The 18,542-nt window shown below is 45.2% G+C and overlaps 2 protein-coding genes across 2 annotated transcripts; both read right to left on the reverse strand.

Annotated features, from left to right (window-relative positions):
* Positions 1 to 3,413: 3,413 nt before the first annotated feature.
* On the reverse strand, positions 3,414 to 4,418 carry LOC115402364 (trace amine-associated receptor 1-like). The gene is made up of 2 exons (XM_030110872.1): positions 4,091 to 4,418; positions 3,414 to 4,018 (listed from the first exon to the last, which is right to left on the reverse strand). Exons 1-2 carry the CDS (start codon positions 4,416 to 4,418, stop codon positions 3,414 to 3,416), a joined length of 933 nt encoding a protein of 310 aa, XP_029966732.1.
* Positions 4,419 to 8,664: 4,246 nt separating this feature from the next.
* On the reverse strand, positions 8,665 to 9,669 carry LOC115402366 (trace amine-associated receptor 1-like). Its single transcript, XM_030110873.1, has 2 exons — positions 9,342 to 9,669; positions 8,665 to 9,269 (listed from the first exon to the last, which is right to left on the reverse strand). Exons 1-2 carry the CDS (start codon positions 9,667 to 9,669, stop codon positions 8,665 to 8,667), a joined length of 933 nt encoding a protein of 310 aa, XP_029966733.1.
* Between the last annotated feature and the right edge of the window lie 8,873 nt (positions 9,670 to 18,542).

An 18,542-nucleotide genomic window follows, 5' to 3' on the forward strand; every position in this document is an offset into this window, starting at 1 on the left:
GTATCTATGTTGTGTTCTATGTTTTAATGTCTATGCTTGCGTGTTTTTTCAAATCCGTCATTTTCTTTAAATACATTGCTTGATTATTTTCTGAGAAAAACCAAAATCAGTTGTCTGGGTCCAGTTATTTCATTTTATAGGGAATTATTATATAATTTAATTAAAGTGAACCTGACCACCCCAGCTAATAATCACAGCAGGGGTGTTATATAATCACACAACATTGTGATCAGGGTGTGATCAGAGCGGAGCGCTGCAGTGTGCGGTGCCTCTCTCTCTGTCACCCTGTCGCCCTCTCTTCCTGTGTGTGTGTGTGTGTGTGTGTGTGTGTGTGTGTGTGTGTGTGTGTTTATCTGAAAAGGAAAACCGAAAAGCAACATAATTAATGTTATTTTACTTCATTTTAATTGACCGGATTCTCTATTTTCCGTTCCCGACTTCCTGTGTGGTGCGATCTGCTCTGTGTAGCTTTACAACTGGCGGTGCACAGCGGGCGCGTCTCACAGAGAAAAAAGAGAGGAGCGGAGCGGCCGCGGTCCACGCGGCGCTGTCACGCACCTCTTGTATGAAGCGTCAGATAGGTTAACAGGGGTGCCGATCTGACAGTCGGTGCGCGGCGCTTCTCACTTCCGCGTCGAAAGCGGCGCGTCTTGTGTGAACCAGGCGTTTGTCGCCCCCTGTCGGCGGGCCTGCTCAACCATGTGAAAGACTCCCTATCTGTCAATGATAAAGAATCATTTAAAAAATTCCTGGATCCAGACAGTGATCCGGATCATAATTGAAATTTAATCAATTCTAAGTTAGCCCAAGACCCACCTTTCCACAAAGTTTCACTGCAATCCGTCAATTACTTTTTCCGGGATCTTGCTAACAAACCAACCAACCAAACAACCAACAAACCAACCAACCAACCAACAAACCGACATGATTACATAACCTCCTGGCGGAGGTAATAATAATCCTGGGACGATTTGCACAGATATAATTATAATGCAGGCGACTGGTTTTGCCATGCCACCTCCTGGTCTACGCTGGGCACCTTCTCCAGATTCTACAAGTTGGATGTTGTGCCTCCGCATCCGCTGTGGGTGGTACTGGGCCTGGCAGAGGCATCTCAGTGAGGTGGGTCTCTGGGATTCCTCGTGACCAAGTTGGCATATGTCATTCAAGTGCTTTCAGCACTGCCTCTGGCGGTCAGTAGGGATCAAATAGAACAAGAGCTATGAATGTAACGATGGTTCTATGAATCCCGGATGACCGGCAGAGCACTCTGTCACTCGGAATCCTCGTGGTCACCCGAGAAGATTCCACAGGAAATGAACCTGGTTCGCTGACCGGAATTTGTAGTAATTCCAAGGTCACCCAGGGGTCACAAGTGACGCTGTTGGTATACATCAGGGGTCTCTAACTGACGGGCCGCGGTCCGGATCCGGACCCAGACGCCATCCAATACGGACCCGGACTATATTGAGCGGAGCGCGGCATGCGGCATGTGGAGCAGTACAGCGTGCGACGCGCGGATCGGTGTGGCGGCGCGCAAAGCGGTGCGGCACGGTGCCTGCATGCGGTGCCTGTCCATGCTTCACATGTCCGCGTGGGTGCGTGTTGCGCGTTGGTCCGCGTGACGTAAAAATCATCATGGATTCCTGTCCGCTAGGGTCCCACGGACCGATCCACGGATGTCCGCGCAGCAGCCAGATTTTGAGACCGTGTTTTGCATTGCGCGCAGCTCGTGGCGGTGTACGCATGCGCCAGACCGCTACAGCAATCAAAACATGACAGTAAAAGTGAAAGTAGACGGAGCTCCAGCCTGATGGCTCCACTTAAAGACACCGAAAGAGTGAAAAACTTGTGGAAAGAGAGAGCAGACTCTGGAGGGAGGAGGAGGTCTGCAGACATAAGTGAAAGTAACTAATCGCTCCGGCGCCACCCCCACGATTCAGAAACAGGAAAAAAAAGCTAAATAAACTTTAATAATCTGTAATAAAGGAGCAGATAAACAGTCTGTAGTGCCGGAAAAGCTTCTCGAGGATGCGTGGGTCAGCGTTCCTGCGTTGAACGTTGAGCTCAAAATGTAGTATGGGAGAAAATATGGGAGAAAGCGCGTGCGCATCGGTGGTGCGCGGATACTTCAAAGCGGACGTGGAAACGCATACATGTGAAGCATGGACGAGCCTTGGGTTGGGGAGGCGCGGAGCGGTGCGGTGCCTGCATGCTGCGTCGAGATCGTTGAGTGGGGTGCTGGATGGGCCCCCCCGCCTTTAATTCTGGGCCCCCCCAACCCTGGGCCCTGGACAACAGACCCGTTTTCCCCCCCTGTCGGTGGACCTGGAGCCCAGTATGATCAGTCCACCAGGATACTGAGAGTCACTCGCTGCCCAGCAACGTGCAAATGAATGTTCCCTCAGAGTTGCTTGGATATTGGGGCATCACAAAAAACCATTTAGTGATGGGGAGGTTGTCAAGGACTGCATGAATTCATTTGATTTGATAGTCAACTATTGATGACATGCAGACGCTCATAGAACTACTAGGTTACATCAGCATATATCACACTAATTCAGTTAGACATTATGATGCTCCGGACCTTTGCTTTAACAAAATATCCCTGACCGGACCTCTGTGAATTTTAGTTGCATACCCCTGGTATACATACTCGAACTACGCATGCGCGAAGGGAACATTCCAGTGATTTCAGCACCACCTCTGGCGGTCATCTGGGATTCATAGAAACGTTGTTACATTCTAACTCTCATTTTCTGTTGAGACTGTAGTCATTTTCTTTAGTGATTGTTTCTCTTTGTGAAAAAATATATATAAGCATTGTTTTGCCAACTGTCCAATTCAACATGAAATTGAGCTGTATATGGCTCATCAACTAAAATGTGTTTGACACCCCTGGTCAAGACTTCAATATAGTATGTCACATCAAGAAAGTATTTTCTTGACGTGTCTCCGTTCAGTTCCCATCCAGCAAAGTGGTGTGGTGTTAAATAGTATCACTACAGAGTTAGAATGTTTGCTTCTTCGCTGTGTGGATTTTCAGAGTGTGCAACTGACATAAATGGGTAATGCTGGCCTGGTGGAGCTGTGGGAGTAGGCTCAAGTCCCTGAAAACCTTTTCTGATTAAAACAGGTGTAGAAGACAGGCTGATGTCCATTCATGGATCAGTGAATATTACTGATTTATCGAAGTCTCTGTCAGAAGTCATATCAGCTATAACTAAGACAGAGTTCATCCTGGACAGGTTGTCTGTAAAATCACTGACATCTTGAAAATCCGAAACATTGGAGCAGAGACAGGACATGAAAACTCAGCCAAATCAAAAATTAAATGTCTTCATGCTTTAATGTAACAATGTTAACCACAGCCTTGAACATACACTGTAGGTTTAAGCTGGTGAGTCAGTCACTTACAACAATTTTGTGTTTGTAAAATTGCCTTTGAATATTTTCCCAGAGATGATGATCCTGAAGGCCGATCTGAACCAGCTGTAAAAGAATCCATACACAAACGGATTAAGCATTGAATTGGACCAGCCAAGCCAAACAAAGGTCTCAGTGAGAGCTGAGGGGATCACATAGTCAGTCACGGGATTGAATGTTATAGAGAGAAAGAAAGGAGTCCAGCAGAAGAGGAAAACACCCAAGACAACAGCCAGAGTCTTTGTGGCTTTCCTTTCCATCTTATTGACTATAACTATTGATTTTTTGGCCTGACATGTTGCGTTCTGAATGCATCGTGCTTGTTTCTGTGCCACAGAAAATATTTTCAGGTAGACGAAAAGCATTAACATGACTGGAATGTAAAATGACACGATCGAGCCAACTATATTTGATTTTGGGATGTGAAATATGAAACATCTTCCTTCACAAACAAAGTTTCTGAGACCCACAAACATGATTCCAAATCCAGAGAGAGCAGAAGCGGACCAGCTTCCCAAGATCATGAGGAGAACAACAGAGTCATTTATTTTGGATCTGTATGTCAGAGGCTGGCACACAGCGTAGTATCTGTCAATAGAAATACAGCAGAGGTTGAGAATTGATGTCGTCATGAGAGAAATGTCAAAACCCCGTCGCATTTTGCAGATCAAATCTCCAAAATACAAACATGACTTGACGGTTAGTGCCATGTTAAACAACAGCACCACGGCCCCGACGAGCAGGTCGGCCACAGCCAGGGAGAGAATGAGGTAGTTAGTAGGAGTGTGGAGCTGTTTGAAGTAAGCCACGGAGGTGATTACCAGAAGGTTGCCGCTTATCGTCACAAGTGAAAGAGAACCTCCGATGAACATGTATAAAAACAGACGTATTGTTGAAGGGCTGATGGCCATGATGCAAGTAGCAGTCTCTGCCTCTTTACAGGAGTGCACTGTGGTGTTATCAGTCCCGTTGAGGATGTTTCCGGCCTCCATGCTTCCTCAGTCCACAATCTTCTGCTCGTTAATTTCCACAAAGCACATTTACAACAAACAAAGGAGAGATTCTCTTCAGGATGAGGTTTGACTGACTGAACGGGCTACATGATGGTTTGAATGAAGTTCATGAGAGATAATACACAGCTTCACACACATAAATCAATTCAGCTGACATTTACTAAGCTCCTCCCCCTGAACCATAACTGTCCAATGAGAGGTCACTGCAGACAACAATGTGATTCACATTGGTCAGTAACTTTTCAAGTATTCAGTAAAGGTTTTACTTTAATTTGTGGTCCTTTTGAATGATTTAGAGATGGGGACTAAGACCAGTTGGCACTGATCTTACCAGGTACTGGACGCCTAGGGCGGGCAGAGCAGAGGGCCCAGGGCCCCAATAGTGGAAGAACTGCCCCTACCTGCTCAAGCAGCGAGCCATAACTATAGCCAAGAGAACCGGCCTCAACAGGTATGGCGCAGTGCCCAAAGTGAACCACAGTGTTGTACATAAATAGCAGCGCTTGAAATTTAGTCCATTTTTCATTGCTCATAATTTGTCAAAGTGGTGAATTTTAAGAAGAGGTAAGATTTAACAAACCTATATTTATCCTCCATTGCCACATTCATTTTCAAGCTGTTCTGCCAGTGCACGCCACACTTGAAGGAAAGAAACAACAGAGGTAGAGGTGGGCTTAATAAAGCCCTATTTGCATTAAAATTCTATTCTATTCTATTCTATTCTATTATATTTTATTCTATTCTATTCTATTCTATTCTAATTATGGACAAACACATTGTGTTTAATTACATTTAGGTCTTTCTAAGAAAACAGCCCTATTTTCTTAAAACTGAACGATAGAAAAGGCAGTGAATTTGTTGTCTGCCATAATCTAAACTTGAGGTTATAGAAGCGCACTTGGGATCCTAAATTTGCAGGTTTGACCCACAACCGCTCCCTGGACACCTCTCACAGCAGTCCACTGCTCTTAACGTGTGTAGTTAAACCTGAACTAATTTTTTATGAGCAAGCCAGAGAGGCCCTCAGGACCCAGGCAATCCCAGATCCCAGCCAACCCCTCAGAAAAACCACATACTGGTCCAGAAGTAGGCAGGGGAAGGCACCAGTCAGGACATCCTGCCCCCACCCACTCAAGTGGGCGGGTGGGAAAAAACAGTGTCCACTGTACAGGGCGTGCAGAGCACACGGAAATAAAACTTTCACCTAATGTGCATGGAAACTCCGTGAGGAACCCATAGATAAAACCACTGACACACCCGCTGTGGAGACCATATGCTCACCAGGAGAACCTCCCGCTGTGGAGACCACACCCCTACCAGGAGAACCTTCGAGGACCCTTCTCCTGATGAACAAGTGAAATGAGACTGAAGAGCAGCAGGACAGAAGTGAAGAAGAACATCTCTGTCTATATTGTTGAGGGCATATTTCCCATTTCCCCTGGAGACTCAGAAACTTTCATTCATTTTTTTTAACTCTTGAGAGGATAAAACCCTTAAGATGTGACATCTCATTTTCGAAAGGGTCCTCAAGTCCACAAGGAAATGATATGATTTCTAAATTTCAATGTATGAATGCTGGAAGGATACACACAGAGGCGGAGCGTGCCAACAGGCAAACCAGGCATTTGCCTGGGGCCCCGGCCTTTAGGGGGCACCCACTAGGTGCAAATTGTGTGCAAAAAGCAATTTTTTCGATGTGCACGGATGGGCTGGGGGCCCGATGAATTTCTTGCTTGGAGCCCCCACTGACCCTTGCCCCACCACTGGGTACACACCATTGTTTTTTTTTTGGTTTTTTTTCCATCTTATTTTGTTGGAATGAAGTGTTAGAAATATGCAGAAATCTAACTTTATTTTATTTTTATTTTTCAATTTGGTGTAATTTGCATAAAATTAAAAGATTGAAAGTAAGAAAAAGTTTAATCAGGACACTTTTATCTGATTCCATTTAGATCATGATTTGTGATGGAATATAGAGAAAGAATAGAATCATGCTGAAAGCTTTATTGCTGTAACGTGCATTCAGGTTGTGCATCATGTTTTTGAAGAGTATAGTAATAAATACACTAATAACTTTTGAAATTAATCACTAAAGGAACAAGATTACTTTCTTGGACAAGTAAGCAGTAACTAATTACTATTTCCAAGTAACTCGACTAACACTGCCTACCACCACCCACATCTGCTGCCCCGTGCCCCCACACAGATGCAAACAGCTGTGTGCCCCCAAAACCAGCAGTCACCCAGCCCACAGGCGGCCTGGATTCCAGGCCTGTGGGGAAACCAGTTGGCACCAGGACGCACCTGGAAACAGGGGTGCAGAAAGACCCCATGGCCCTCATCTCCCACGATCAGGAGTAGTGATGAGGCATGTGTTTTAGATGAACTTTCTGAACCGCCGCCATCTTAGTCGTGACATTACGACGAGAACAGGATTAGCAACAAGACTAATGACAACAGAAAAGTAAAGAAAGACAAATATCTTCTGACATTTCACACTGCTCTTCAGTAATTAAACCCGTTTTTGAAGAATAGTTTGAGAGTGGCCGTCAGATTGAGTTTTTTCATCTGATAATCTGGACTTTAGGTACTATTGATCTCATGATGATACCAGACACAATCTTGTCTCCTTTATTACATGTAAGTTAACTGATGCTAAATGAGTCTGATCACAGATGATGTTTCATAGTGTACACATTTACTTTTAATGAAAAAATACTTTCCTTTCACAACTATTATTTATGAGAGTGGCCAGCTCAAAAGACATTCGGTCCTCCTCACTGACAAAGGTCAATTTTTCAAAAAGACAAAGAAATAAAAGTGACAATTATTACAATGTCAACATACAGCCCGTTCTCATGAACTCAAAAGCACTTATCGGAAAGAAAAAAGAACTGAAGTGCTGTACATAAATAGCAGCAGCTGAAATTCATAGTCAATTTTTCATTGTCTATAATGTGGCTAAGTGGTGTCGTGTTAAAAAGCATCACAGCAGAGTTAGACTGTTTGATTCTTAGCAGAGTACTGTATTGGCCCGAATATAAGACGACTCCGATTATAACACGACCCCTATTTTTCAAAGATCATTTTGTGGAAAAAAAAATGCTGAAGACAGTAAGGTCACTCATAAAACAACTTTTTATTATACAATTATTATAAACTCAAACTCACAACTGAGATAACATTTCACGAGATATAAAATGAAAAAAAATATTACTACAGTATTGAATAAAAAATATATTCTCTTTCTCAAAATAAGCAACAAATAAGAAGCCTCAAGGGGTCAAAACTGCATAAATGATGTAAATAACTTTCCATTGCCTTCAGCTTAATCAGGCTCTGGTGGTGGGCATTCCGTCTTTCCGTTTTTCAGTTTCGTATTCACTCATCCTTCTATCAGTCTCTCTGAAGCGTCGCTCTTGGGACCACGGAAAGCTTTTCTCATAGCGTTAGCATCTGTAGGCGTTTTTTCTGTGCTCTCCAATATCGAACTCTGCTACACCAGATCTCCTGGTGGCTTGGCAGTTGTTTGATGACTCTGCTGCGTTGATCACCATCAGTTTAAAGTTGGTATCATAACTTCGCCTCTGTTGTTTGCTCAGTTGTCCAGCGTTCGAGCCCCTTTGTTCCAGATTATCCGCCATTTTTCGTCAGATCATTTGATCTCATTTCATCGCTCCACTCGCTCTCTGGTCAGTGATACTTTGACTCCATCTAGCGGCGCAGATGCGTATTGACCATCTACCGTAAGTCCGCGATTATAACACGACCCCACTTTTGAGGATACAATTTCTGGAAAGAAATATCGTCTTATATTCGGGCCAATACGGTATTTCGTTTCTTCTGTCAGACTGTGTCATTGATTTCAATGGGTAATGCTGGCCTCGTGGAGCTGTGGGAGTAGGCTCAAGTCCCTGAAAACCTTTTCTGATTCAAACAGGTGTAGAAGACAGGCTGATGTCCATTCATGGATCAGTGATTATTACTGATTTTTCAAAATTTCTTTCTGAAGCCATCAAATCATATCAGCTAACTAGGACAGAGTTCATTCTGGATGGGTTGTCTGTAAAATCACTGGCATCTTGAAAGACTGACACATCAGAGCAGAGACAGGACATGACACCTAAGTCCAGTCAAGGCTGAAACATGTCTTCATGCTGTACTGTAACAGTGTTAACCACAGCCTTGAACATACACTGTAGGTTTAAGCTGGTGAGTCAGTCACTTACAACAATTTTGTGTTTTTAAAATTGCCTTTGAATATTTTCCCAGAGATGATGATCCTGAAGGCCGATCTGAACCAGCTGTAAAAGAATCCATACACAAACGGATTAAGCATTGAACTGGACCAGCCGAGCCAAACAAAGGTCTCAGTGAGAGCTGAGGGGATCACATAGTCAGTCAAAGGATTGAATGTTAGAGAGAGAAAGAAAGGAGTCCAGCAGAAGAGGAAAACACCCAAGACAACAGCCAGAGTCTTTGTGGCTTTCCTTTCCATCTTATTGACTTTAACTATTGATTTTTTGCCTTGACAGGTTCTATTCTGAATGCATCGTGCTTGTTTCTGTGCCACAGAGAAAATTTTCAGGTAAATACAAAGCATTATCATGACTGGAATGTAAAGCGACACAACCGCTCCAACTACATTTGATTTGGGGATGTGAAATATGAAACATCTTCCTTCACAAACGGAGTTTCTGAGACCCACAAACATAACTCCAAACCCAGAGAGAGCAGAAGCAAACCAGCTTCCCAAGATCATGAGGAGAACAACAGAGTCATTTATTTTGGATCTGTATGTCAGAGGCTGGCACACAGCATAGTATCTGTCAATAGAAATACAGCAGAGGTTGAGAATTGATGTCGTCATGAGAGAAATATCAAAACTCCGTCGCATTTTGCAGCTCAAATTCCCAAAATACAAACATGACTTGACGGTGAGTGCCATGTTAAACAACAGCACCACGGCCCCGACGAGCAGGTCGGCCACAGCCAGGGAGAGGATGAGGTAGTTAGTAGGAGTGTGGAGCTGTTGGAAGTAAGCCACGGAGGTGATTACCAGAAGGTTGCCGCTTATCGTCACAAGTGAAAGAGAACCTCCGATGAACATGTATAAAAACAGACGTATTGTTGAAGGGCTGATGGCCATGATGCATGCAGCTGTCTCTGCCTCGTGACAGGAGTGCACTGCGGTGTTATCAGTCCCGTTGAGGATGTTTCCGGCCTCCATGCTTCCTCAGTCCACAATCTTCTGCTCCTTAATTTCAACGAAGCACATTTACAGAACAAAGGAGAGATTCTCTTCAGGATGAGGTTTGACTTATTGATCAGGCTACATGATGGTTTGAATGAAGTTCATGAGACACAGTACACTCACAGACTACTGTCTGCCACAACTTCACACACATAAATCAATTCAGTTGACATTTACTGAGCTCCTCCTCCTGGACCATAACTGTCCAATGAGAGGTCACTGCCAACAACAAAATGATCCACCTTGGTCAGTAACTTTTCAAGTATTGAGTACAGTTTTTACTTTACTTTGTGGTCCTTTTCAATGATTTAGAGCAGTATTGTGACATTTGTGGGCCCTGAACCCTTTAGTTCAGGGGCCACATACACCTCAGTTTCACTTCAAGTGGGTCATCAGTGCCATAATAAACTTTAAAGAAAAACTTTATTGTTTTTCTTTCTGGTGACATAGGGTATACGTGATAAAAATGTTGATGTTCACAAAAAAAAAAAAAAGAAAAAAACAAACAAAAAAACAAATACTCCAGAAAATTACTACAATCTCAAAATAAAGCTAAGGAAACTTTCTGGGGCCGAAAATGATAAAATATCCCTGAAAAATCTTGAAGATTGCACAGAGATTAAAGATCAGCTAAATCATGCAAATGTGACTGTAATCATGTAAATATGACCTCTGACCTCTGAGGCAATCAGAAACAGGCCAGAGAGGCTTCCAAGATCCAGGCGATCAGCAGCAATCCCAGAGCTCAGATTCCAGCCACCACCCGAGAAAAATGTTGATGCACTGATCCACAAGGGGACAGTGAAAAGTCCTGGCCAGGGACCTCCAGCAGCCAGGGGTCTGGTCCCCAGGGAACTAAGACCAGCTGGCACCAATAACACTGCACAATGGACGCCCAGGTTGGACAGAGCAGAGGGCCCATGGACCAGGGCCCCAAGAGCCAACGAGCTGCCCCCACCCATTCAGGCAGAGAGCCATGATGACCATACCCAAGAGAAGGCTTACAGTCAGGTCTGCCCCATGCAAACTTTCTCTCGCTGAAAAAAAAAAAAAAAAACGCTAAATTTGTCTGGTGCGCCACTGCTATGGAACCGGTAGGAATCAAACACGTCTGCTGTGACGTTCATTGAACGAGTCGGTCATTTGAACGGCTCTTTTAAGTCAATGGCGAGAGCTGGTCCACAGTTGTCTGAGAACCGTTCCAATGTGCAAATTATCCACGCTTCCTTCACGTATATAATGTGTGCCTTGTGAGTCCGAGCTGTTGCCGCTGCCTTCATTTGAACGACCGAGTTTTCTGCAGTCACCTGAACGCAGCAGCTAACTAGTGGAGAAGGAGTGTCTCAAAACCAAAGTGGAGCCAGTGTTTTGGAATAACTGGTGTCCCTATTAATTGGCGACTGGGTTTCTTTCATGTCACTTATTGCTGGTAGACGTTAAACATCAGACAAAAAGCCGTATCACAGATTTTATTAGTCTGATTTCAACACTGACTGCTACTAGCAACAGCAGCAGCAGGAAATGCTGAAGGAAGTCAGTCACCAGTTAACAAGGAAACTAGTTCATATGAAACACTGCATTGACCGCTTTAACAGAGGTTTTAGCAATGGAAAACACACACAATAAAATGCCCAATCAAAGAATACGTAGCAGCATTTTGAAGCTCTTCTCTGGGGACGATGTGCAAGGTAAAGCACAATGTAATGTGTGTCAGATAAACATCTGTTAAATCCACTCACAAATGCCGCTCGCTCTCTAGCAGACTCACCTGATAATAATGTTTTTTCATTGGTTGTTTTGCGCTATTTTAGCCCGCCCCTTTCCCTTTTTTGATTGACAGGTAAGTGACAGGCTTGCACACGTGTTTGATTCATCCCGATTCCATAGCAGCAGTGCACCAGACAATATTACCACCATTTTTTTTTCAGCGTGAGAAATGTAATGTGTGGTGTGAGTGCGTGACTAAAGACCGAAATGCATGACTGTCACGATCAATACGTGAGACTTGAGACCCCTGCGAGTTTGCATGGGGCTGACTTAGCTTGGAGCCGAGTTGGTAAGCAACCCTAAAGGTTACATGAACATTAAAGAACAGAGGTTCATGAAAAATTAGAGACTATGCTAGAAATGGGAGTAACAAAACATCACACAGTGCCTGGTGTTGCCCTATTGTTCTTGTTCCAAGAAAGATGGCTCGGTATGGTTTCTGTGGACTACCGCAAGGTGAATGAGGTGTCACGTTTTAATGCCTACCAAATGCCCCAGGTTGAGGATCTTCTGGATCAGCTAGGCAGGGCTCATTTTTTAACAGCACTGCATTCAGCCAAGGGCAACTGGCAGATACCTTTGTCTTCAGAGTCCAATGAGAAAATGGCCTTCTTCACACTCTATGGTTTTTACCTGTTTGTCAAGCTTCCTTTTGAGTTGTTTGGTGCACCCACCACTTTCCAGCATCTCATGGACCAGGTGCTGTGGCCTGACACTGCGTATGCTGCCACCTACCTTGATGATGTGATTATTCATCAAGACACGTGGGAGGAGCATATGCAGCTGTGCTGTGGTGCTTCCATCTCTGAGATGTGCATGTCTCACTGCCAACCCAGGGAAGTGTGCAGTTAGATGGAGGGAGGTACGGTATCTGTGGCATCACTTGGGTGGTAGGCAGGTGCCACAGGCCACAAGTAGACAAGACCGCAGTGATTGCACCCTGCCCACAGCCCAAGTCGAAAAAAGAGATGAGGTGGTTTTTGTTGTTATCAAAGTATTATCAACAACTGTGGATTACTGGGGAGTGCAGTCGCCTTACAATCGAGAAGTTGTTTTTTCAATTCCTGTCTCCCCCTGTCTGCATGTCGCAACCCCCAGCTATGGGTAAAATAGCACTACTGCCTTGTTGTTGTCATGGGAGTGACAAAGGCTAAGGGAAACCCCCCCCCTACAGAAAAAATCCGGAGTGGAGCCCCAAAGGCGCTTGGTCTTTGTGGCCTCTACCAGTGACTCCTGTAACCAAGTAGGTACCAACCATATGGGCCTGTCCCTTCCGTTGGCCACTGCCAACGAGGCTGAGAAGGGGGATCTGTCGACTGGGCATCTCAGTTCCTCCACTACTTCGCCCTGGCTTGTCCATGATCTCTCGAGATTGACGGAGCCTACAACAAATTATAGACGGTTCATCCTGAACTTTGTTGACCTGACCAATCCACTGACAGTGGACGGAGATGTGCCAGTTGGCGTTGGAGAGGGTGAAACAGGCTCCCTGTGGGGAGCCACTGCTTCACACACATGTTCTGCAGACTGATGCATCAAACGGAGGGCTGGGGGTCGTTTTGTCCGAGCAGGTGGAGGGTGTCGACCACCTTGTGCTGTACATCAGCAAGAAGCTCTCACAGAGGGAGAGCAAGTACAGCACGGTGGAGAAGGAAGCCCTCGCTATTTGGTGGGTGCTACTACCTACTGGGATGCCCATTCAGCCTCTGTTTGGACCATGCTACCATCCAGTCATTCCACCGCATGAAAGATACTTAAACCCGGATCATCCAGTGGTATCTGGCTTTTCAGCCTTTAAAGTTCAAGGTGATCCACAGGACAGGAGTACAGATGGTCTCTCTCACTCTCATGAGGGAAGCAGGAGGGCAAGTTTGCTCTGCTGGACAGTTCCCCAGGCAGCCTCCCAACCTGGGTCTGATGGTGGGGGTATGGAGGAGAGGTAACAGCAGATGTTAAAATAAGACTCACAGTGGGACAGATTATCTCAATATTTCATAAGAATCTTTCACTTGGTGATACAAGCAGCAAAATTGGCACAGATGAAGTTCAGAACATACATTTTAAGAAAAGTACGTTAGCCATCAGAAAATTCAAGATGGCTGCCAGTTTTCAAGATGGCTGCCAAAGCAAACCTGACAAATTGCAATTTTTTTAAGAGGAACTCCAATTAACAGTTTGTTTTTGGTCCAAATATAAAATGAATGTGTTTTCATATAATAAAGCCGATGATGACAGTGACAATAAGACAGAACTGTTTAAGTACCTAGCAGACAAGATTGTATCCATGTGTCTCGACAATGTCATAGTTATGACCAAAGGGGAGAAGGTCTTGTAAAACAAACCCATCAACTTTGAAGGTCTACATCCTTGCAATCATGAAGAAGCTGAGTCCAGGATTTTCACACATGCCCTCCATGCAGTCAAACAGCAGACAGAGTCTGTGTTGACACAGACATTCTTGTCATAGCAGTTGGTGTCTTTGCGAGTCTTCAGGATGCAGGCTTAGAAATGCTTTGGGTGGAATTTGGTCAGGGGCAGTCCATTAGATGGTTCCCAATTCACGACTTGGTGAGGAACCTTGGCCCTGAGAAATCTAGTGGCATGCTCTTATTTCATGCCTTCACTGGTTGTGTTGTTATGACAGCATTTCGAGGTAGAGGCAAGACAAGGGCATGGAAAACATGGGCAGTTTGTCCTGAGGTGAGCCCAGTATTCAAGAAACGCAGCCGGTACCCACCTACCATAGAAGATGCCGACCTTGACATTCTTGAAAAGTTTGTTGTCACTATGTATGACAAGCACAGCAACACGACCAAGGTTGATGAGGCAAGACTGCACTTGAAGATCCTATGATTCCATCCCACCAACTAGTGCATCTCTTGTTGAGCATGTGAAACGATCAACCGACCAAGCTGCCTGCATATGGGGCCAGGGAACAGTCCACAAAATGAATTCTGAAAGCCCTGGCAACTGGGGCTGGAAAATGCATGGGGAAACCTGGGAAGTTCTTTGGACGACCCTCCTCCCCATTGCTCAGTCTTGTCAGCAGCTGACAAAAGGTCATTGTACGGGTGAATGTCGGGACCATACAAATGTTATCGCTACACCCTGAAGTGCACACAACTGTGTACCTGTAAATGCCAAGAGTAAAACAATGATTCAGGCTAAATTGAAGCATGTCAGTTCAGTCTGTTGTACTTCTGTTATGACAATTTGAGATACCACATGGGTAACTTTACTGAGACAGTGCTAATTCATATAATATTTAGTGCAAATACTGTTTCACACTGTAATTAATGGTGGCCATCTTGAAAAAAGGTGGCCATTTTGTTTTTGAATTTCACTAACATGCTTTTCTGAAAGAGGAGGTTCTGAAGCACCTGTGGGCCAATTTTGGTGCTTGTATCACCAAATGAAAGATTTTTTTGAGTAATCTGCCCCACTATCACAAAAGACTCTAAACTTATAAATTTACTGTAACTGTAGATAATCAATGTTCGCTAGAAAGACGACAAGTTTCAGTTGGCATTTCAACATCTGTTCATCACAAATTAACATGGACCCCAGTTAATTAGAAACATCGGCATGTGAAGCAGAGCCCCGGTGCTCACACCGAGACGTGGCGCCTCGCGGGGCGGACTCCGGCCAGGAGAGCACCTACTCCTTGAGTAGCGTATCATAGAGATGTTGGAACATTATTTGTAGCAGTTCTATTTCATCCCTAGTGACCGCCAGAGGGGGTTCTTAAAGCACTGGAATGTTCCCTTCACGCATGCGCAGTTCGAGTATGTATACCAACAAACGTCACTCGTGACCCCTGGGTGACCCAGGAACGGCACTTCAAGGGATCTCATTAATATAACGCTATGCAAACCCTAACTCAGTCTGTTACCACATGACTTTAGGGTCATCTCTCTTTCTGAATTTTGGCAAAAAAAAAAGTCAATGTGACAAAAGCAGCGCCCCCCCTCCCCATGAGGGAGGAGACCATTGGTGTGAAGCTCCGCCTCCCACCACCCACGGGTCAGTTCCACCGAGCTTTTTGTTCGGCAGAGCAGCTAGCCTGTGATGTGTGTTGTGGTGTAAGAGGCCAGCCGCCTCTTGCAACCAGCTGCTGTGTATCTTTCTGGTCTGTTGTGTGTACAGCCGCTTCCGCGGGTTATGCCGCCGCTAGCAGGCGGACGGGGGGCCAGTGCTGCCGCCGTGTTCCAGCCTCCGTGTTTGCGTGCAGGCCAGGTGCGCATCACTGTTTCCTGAGGCTGAGGCTGAGGCTGGGCACCCCCCCCACCGCAGTCGGGGCCATGAACTCGCCCCCCACCACCCCCACCACCCCCACCCAGCCTGTTGTTCGCCGGCTCCATCCAGGATACACACATTCCTGTCTTTGTGTATTGTGGTACCGCCACGAACACACACACACACACACACACACACACACACACACACACACACACACACACAGACAGACGCACACGTCTTTGTATATTGTGGTGCCGCTGTTCCTGTGGGCACTATGTGCAAAGCGGGTGCACCATTGTTCTTGTGTGGTATGTTGCTGCAGGCTTACCTTACGTTGTTGGTGGTGCGATGCTGTTGGCGGTGCTACACTGTTAGCGGTGCTACGCTGTAGGTGGTGCTTCCACTGTAGGCGATCTATTCTCTCAGCATGTCTCCGGTGACTGCCACGTCCTTCCTAGAGTGCTGTCGGGGCTGTGGACAGCCAACCTATGCGACTCAGTTTGTGGCCCACCCGGCTAGAACTCTGGAACGCTGCATGGCTGCTATGCAGATGTGCCGACATCTGGCCAGCCAGTGGTCTTCTACGGTGGCCCTAGTAAGGGCTTTGCTCTCTCCAGGCAGCGCCTGTCCCACTGGGTTGTGGACACTGTTCGCCATTCCAGGCCGCAGGCCGGCCTTTGCCCGAGGGTGTGCATTGCCGCTCCACCAGGGCGGTGTCCACGTCTTGGGTCGTCCTGAAGGGGGTGCCCTTGGCCGAGTTATGTGCTGTCGCCGTCTGGACGATGCCTGGCACCTTTTTCAGGTGCTACAGGTTGGCCGTTGTGCCTCCGCATGCACTGCGGGTGGTACTGGGCCTGGCAGAGGCTTCTCAGTGAGGTTGGTCTCTGGGATTCCTCGTGACTGAGTTGGCATTCGTCATTCCAGTGCTTTAAGCACCGCCTCTGGCGGTCAGTAGGGATGAAATAGAACGAGAGTTATGAATGTAACTATGGTTCTATGAATCCCGGATGACTGCCAGAGCGCTCTGTCACTCGGAATCCTCGTGTCACCTGAGAAGATTCCGTAGGAGCTGTTCCTGGGTAAAGATCCCGAATTTATACAGTTCCTGGGTCACCCAGGGGACACGAGTGACGTTTGTTGGTATACATAATCGAACTGCGCATGTGCGAAGGGAACATTCCAGTGCTTCAAGCACCACCTCTGGCGGTCATCCGGGATTCATAGAACCGTAGTTACATTTGTAACTCTCGATAACCAGCAGATAAAAACACTCTACTCGGCACTGAGGACTGCTGGCTGCAAAGCTAAAGACCTGAAAGTTCCGCGAGAGACTTTGTACCATTTGGAACACAGAACACCTATAATCCACTTCATCTCGACAGCTCCAGGTATCTTTGACCAATCAGAAGAGCCCCTGAGGCTCTAACCGTGATTGGTCGAGGGGCGTTCGTCACACATTCTTGTGGGAGGGGCTTAACTTGCGTAAGGGTGTGATTTCAGAGAAAACAAGAAAGGATTGGCTGTGCAGGATTTCAAATCGCCATCTTGGTTAGGTAAACCTAAGCAAGATGGCGGTGATGCTGAATCCGGCCTACAGCACCTTTAACACAATTGTTTTTAATCGAATTGAAAAAAACATCCATGTAAACTGGGCCAATGAGTGCATCGATTCTGTGCTGGAGGACGAGAGTGGAGGTGGAGAAACAGAGTTGTTACAGTTAGTTTTTGCTTGACAGTTTGGCAGTGACTGGTGGATTTTTATGTCTATTCAGAGCTCAAAATTGTTGTATTTTTTTTATTGTAACTATTAATTCCGCAATAATAATAAGGCAGCAGTTATTTTAGTAGTTGAATATTGTGTTGATTACTTTGGTGATTATTCAAGAAATCATAAAAAAAAAAAAAAAAAAAAACACATATCCATTCACTCTCTATCACACCAAACATACTCCATCACACACACCATCAGTCACTGTCATAGATATAAAGCTCTTTGCAGTCATTATTCAAATAACAACAATAATAATAATAATAATGATCATATAAAACAAAAAATAAATGATTGAAAGTAGTAGATGTTGAACAGATGCATTTTTAAACATATGAAGGGAGGTTATAGGGCGGATGGAAGATGGATGATTGTTCAAGTCACATTATATTTGAATTAAAATTTGTGTATTTCATTTTTAATTCAAGCTGCTACAAAAAATATTACCATGTCTCAAACTCTAAGAAGGACTGAATAGGATTAGACATTGTTCGAACTGAGCAGGATTAAAATGAAAACATTAAGACAACTCCAGTGGAGTTGACGTCTGGAGAGTGGAGTGAGCCAGGACAACTGCTGTTACAGCAAACAGGGATCAGTTCTGAAGGGACAGCGAAGGACAGACCTGCATAGACTGTTACAGGTGACAGATGAAGTATAAAAAAGTCAGTTAAATTCACAAACAATTCAATTAGTCCTTAAATTAATGTTTTATTGGCAGATTATGGTAGTGTTTTTTTTTTTTTTGCTCTATTCCTCACTGATGTGTTGAAATCTCACTTTGACGACCTCAAAGGACAAAAACCTCTGACCTTCACTGTGCTCTCTGGTGTCCCTCTTAGGCGCTGCTGGACAGGCCACCAGTCCATGGCAGACACCTTGAAAGGAAGACACATTTGACCATAGACAATGCATGAAAACTCAACAAAGTGATGTAAAACATGTCTTCATACTTTAATGTGACAACGTTGGTCATATCATTGACCTTCCTGCACATGAATCATGGTCATGAAATGTCCCCCCTCAGCAGATGTCACATTGGGTTGATATAAGCTTTCAAGTTAACTTGAACTTT

This window comes from Salarias fasciatus, chromosome 15, assembly GCF_902148845.1.
Source record: "Salarias fasciatus chromosome 15, fSalaFa1.1, whole genome shotgun sequence".
NCBI lineage: Eukaryota > Metazoa > Chordata > Actinopteri > Blenniiformes > Blenniidae > Salarias > Salarias fasciatus.